At 31.5% G+C, this 5,107-nt stretch overlaps 2 protein-coding genes across 3 annotated transcripts in view; one reads left to right on the forward strand and one right to left on the reverse strand.

Moving 5' to 3' along the window:
- The window catches only part of LOC106873157 (Na(+)/H(+) exchanger beta), a 288,856-nt gene that overhangs the window by 79,305 nt on the left and 204,444 nt on the right, over positions 1-5,107 (forward strand). The window lies entirely within an intron of this gene.
- LOC106878269 (sugar transporter SWEET1) overlaps positions 1-5,107 on the reverse strand; it is a 52,583-nt gene that overhangs the window by 12,680 nt on the left and 34,796 nt on the right. For both annotated transcript variants that reach the window (XM_014927443.2, XM_014927442.2), the window contains one exon: positions 741-864. In XM_014927443.2, coding sequence (XP_014782929.1) covers positions 741-864 — 124 coding nt within the window. The remainder of the gene's footprint in view (positions 1-740; positions 865-5,107) is intronic.

Consider the following 5,107-nt stretch of genomic DNA (forward strand, 5'->3'; position numbering starts at 1 on the left):
CCCACTACTAACTTGGTCGCCCAGATAGCGGAAGCTATCGACTACCTCTAGTTTTTCAATTAAAAAAATGTTCATTTTATCAAAAATATTCATTTAACAAACTCAGGAAACTGATAATATTCTTGAAATTGTGCCTCGAATGAAAGTTATTAATAAATTATTATTAATGAAAATAGAGGTGAAAGAGAGTGAGAGACTGTTGCAAATGAAAACAGAAAATGCCGCCTACAACAAATTAATATTGTTTATTATTAAACATTAAAATCTACTCTGCAGTGAATATTTAAATTTGTAAAACATTGGACGCAGTGAATGCAACAAATATTTAAATTTGCGAAAAATTGGAGTTAAAAAATTCAATAAACTTTAGAAATCAAAATTATAGGACATTTCTTAGAATATGAATTCATAAAAATATATCCAAACGGTCAAGCCTTTAATAATTGCTTTCTTTTAGTACTTTTAGTAACTGTTACATATCTAATTAATTACAAAGAATATGGTTAAAATTTTAGAACTTATAGAAGGAGTTCCACTAGTTCTAAATGTGCTGATATGTTCCATTTGTTGGTGCTCAGGATTTTACAAAATTTTTTGATTTCAATAAATATTTTACAACAGTAGATAACAATATAGTGTAGATGAAATACTTTTCCCTTTAGAAGAATAACTGAATATTTCTCAGCAGGTACTAAACCAATAAAAATCAGCAATAAGCTATATAAGCATTAAGTACATACCCGCTGAAGGCTGTATGTATAATAAATACACATGTACATGCCTTGTAATAAGGCTGCAACTGAGTTGACAAATACAACGGTAAATACTCTTCGGAGAAGTCCATACTTCAGCCACAAACAGGCACTGCAACAAGGAAAATGTTAAACATACTTTACTAAGAAAATAGAAAAAATACCATAAAACCATATTATAAGTTCTTGTGACTGATATATGATACATCATATATATATATAACATAACATTTTTCAATTAGTTAATATGAAATAAGTCATGTAAGTGGCAAACTATTATTAGTATGTTAACAAAGAAAACATGAAAGATGAAAATGCACATAAAAATAATCAACGAATTTTTAAGTTTTGGTCTCTTTTTTTCTTTCCTTTTCAATATTTAATTTGTGGTAAGCACAAAGCAAATTTTTACAATAGGAAAAGTATGGTAAATTTAATTAATTCCAGGTCCCTATAAGTATTTATTTCATTAACCAAGACACCTACAAATAACGTTAACTATGGCAGAGTTCAAATTCAGAACAGAGGGCCTTCAAAAGCAATATACTTTGTCATTTTTGTTCAATTGTCTGTGACAATGGATTGAAATTACATACTGTTTTAAGTATAGTAAGTTTTTTTAGTCCATTGTTGCAGAAAACTCACTTTTCAACATTTTTAATAGGTTAACAGAACAGCTGTGGTTTTTCAACTATTTTCAAAAATAAGTAAATAAATTCTGTAATATGCCTTACTAGTTCAAATTATATCTTCACACACGAGAGAAAGATTTTATGATAAAAGTATTGGTATTTTCTATTTATATTGCAACCTAATGTATTATGCACAAACAACTACTAACCTTTTGTTTTGTAGATTAGTCTATACTCAACAATATCTAACTACTGGAGTACCATCAATTTGAATCTTCTCTTGACTTATATTAATGATGCAATGGCTTTTGTTCTTCTCAACTCAACAACTCTATGTTAAACCTACCAGAGTTACTAGATACATACACTTCACCACCTTTAGATATGCATACTGTGTATTACCTTCTTTGCCTTCTATTCTCATGTTTTCGACAGCCAACTATGGGGATAAAGTCATAAAACTATTCTTAACAGAATGCTTACTTCCCAGAAAATTTGCCTTAACGTTTCTCTTGCACCTCTCACTCAAAACTATTTTTCATTCATTAACTATATAAAAACCTCTTATTTTACTAATGTAGGTACTTATCAATTGAACATTTTCACTTGAATTCCAACATATTTTCTCTCTCATATGTAGTTCTTCTCACAGTGCAAAAAATATTAACAGATTTCTTAAAATTTTTATCTACCTATGAAAAATATTCAACAACTAACCAATACATTGAACTGTAGCTTTCCTTCAGGCAAGATTTTCTAAATAAATCTTTCAGATATTTCATAATTGAAAACAGAAGCAATAATAACTAACATCTCCCTTAAATTTAGTTTTTAACTGATAAAAACCTTAGAGAGCAATTGGTCATATCATTAACATACCTTCCAGATGAATTCTTATATACCTTTTGCAACATTTATTTAAATTTCCATTTCCAGATGAAATGCATCTTAATTATTCTTCTACTGTTTATTTTTTTTTTTTATTGTAAATATTTCCATTTCATAAAATAAAATTACTTTTTTATCTTTTCTTTCTCAGAACTGCAATTTTTTAAGATTACTAATATTTTCTAAGCATTAACCATAGCACACAAGACCCCCTCCAATTATTGCTATCCATATATAAGAAAGAAAACAATGATGACTTTTCTCATTACCCTAATAAATACAAAATGAAGTTATCTAAAAACAGTATCTTGGAACATAAGTATATTATATTTCATGAGTAGACACACCCAGGAGCACTTTTCTACTATGAGAATCACTGTAGAGAGAAATCTTACTGAAACAATTCAACACTTAGCTTACCATTATGTGCACCTACAGTCATGAAAAAAACAAAAACAAAAGACTTAACCATACTCATGTACTAAAGCTGGTAAATTTTACATCCAACAGAATATTATTTTGATCAAGATACACTATGAGAGCTTTGGCATGTTGTAAAATATCAACTCTATAAAAAAAGGCTGACAACTGTCGCAGCTGTAATCACGCTCTGATATTCTTTTAACATCTAGAGATTCCACCAAGTCTATCTTTTGTCTTTAAACTAATATAGAGTATTGATGATAGTTTATATTATATCACCAGAAGAAAAATGAATTCTTAACTTTGGCTTGTTCACAGCACATAGTTATCAGATAGTACCAAAAGAAATGGAACTCACTATTGCAAACAGCAAATACATTAAAGTATCTGATGAATATTTGCTTTGTTCAGAGTTGCAATACTTGGTGCAGTTTTTCCAAAGGCAACATATATTGAAGAAATAATCCAAGAAGCAAATACTACTACTAATAATAACAGCAACTACAAAACTAGTAATAATAATAGTTCCTAATTTTGGCACAAAGCCAGCAATTCAAAGGGGAGGGGATTAGTGGATTCCAACAACCCAGTACTTGACTATTACTTTATTTATTGGCCCTGGGAGGATAAAAAGTGATATTGACTTTAGTATGAGTTGAACTCAGAGATACTGCAAAGCATTTTATCTGATGCTCTAATGAACCTGCTATTCCACACCCCTAAACAACAACAACAACAACAACAACAACAATAACAATAATAATAATAATAATAATAATACTGATTTCTGATCTAGGTACAAGGCCAGCAATTTTGAGGAGAGGTGAGAGTTAGCTGATTACATGACCTTTATACATGACTAGTACGTTATTTTATCAATCCCTAAAAGGCTGAATCACAAAGTAAATCTCAATGGAATTTGAACTCAAAATGTAAATAACTAGAAGAAATACCACAAGGCATTTTTGTGACACACTAATGATTCTGCCAACCCACCATCATTATAATTATTTCTAATTTAGGTACAAGGCTAGCAGTTTTTTAGGAAGAGAGGTTTATTGATATCTTTGACCCCAAAACTTAACTAGAATTTTCTCATATTGGTCCTGAATACATGAACAATAAAGTTAACATTGGCAGGATTTGAACACTGAATGCAAAGAGCCAGAACAAACACTGCAGGGCATTTATCTTGGCATTCTAATGATCCTGTCATTTCACTGCCCTAAATAATATTACTCTATAAATGTGAAAAATGGCAAGTGACAAAAATGGAAGAAGAAACAATGGACAGCTTCTGATTCATATGCTTAAGGAGAATACTTGACATCAAGTGGCTGCAAAGAGTCCGAAAGATCACCCAGTATCCAACATTTGCTCACCTTCCTTTGAGTCAACACTCACTCCCCTCTCTCATATATATATATATATATATATATATATATATATGTGTGTGTGTGTGTGTGTGTGTCTCGAGTTGTAGCTGTAATTCAAAGGGACCAGCCTTGTCATATTCTTTTTAAATGTTTCAGACAAAACGAATGCCGACACCACTCACTGTCTCTTTCACTCTCTCTCTTACTTCCTCTCTGTCCTCCTCTCTCGCTTTGTCACTTCTTTGAAGTGTGATGCACACAACCGGTACGTACAAAAACAAAAGGTTTGCGTATTAATATTATTGATAATAATAATAATAACAACTACAACAAGAGCACTCAGAGAACGCAAACCTCTGCCAATGCAACACCAATGTCCTCTCAACGATTAACTGGAGATGATTTTTAAAATGAGAATATTTGAAATAGAATCAACTGCTCTCGCAAACGAGAATACTAAAAATTGAACCTGACCACTCCCAAATGGAAAAATAATCCAAATATATATATATAAATATATATTGAGTGAGAGGTGAAGGGAGAAGAGATGAAATACTAATACGGTGAAGGAGAAGTGGTGAGAGTAATAGCCATGATTGAGAAGGAGTGAGAGAAAGTAATGACAACGAGAAAGATGAAATGAAGTGACAAAGAGATCGTTGTATGAATGCAAAAGGAAGGGGTGATAGATGAATAACAAAGGAAGGAGTGAAAAAGCCAATAAATAGTGTTTGAAGTGTGAGTATATCATCAGTACATATTGTAAAGCTGAGTTTGTGAGTGTGTGTGTTGCACCTATAGAAATCCACACCTTACAAGATAGCAATTTGGGAGTCACACCAATGGATTCCTCATGGTCGGAAATGCCCGGAATCGGCCATTCATTTATTCTTTTTGTGAATTTTTGCATTAAAAATAATTTTAAACCAGAACTTCTAACAATTTTCAAGTCGGAGAAATACACCAGCATTTGCAAACATGAGTTAAGTCCCCTTCTACCGACGGTGGAGAGAGAGAGAGAGAGAGAGAGAGAGAG

Source organism: Octopus bimaculoides, chromosome 1 (genome assembly GCF_001194135.2).
Source record: "Octopus bimaculoides isolate UCB-OBI-ISO-001 chromosome 1, ASM119413v2, whole genome shotgun sequence".
In the NCBI taxonomy this organism is placed as follows: Eukaryota; Metazoa; Mollusca; class Cephalopoda; order Octopoda; family Octopodidae; genus Octopus; species Octopus bimaculoides.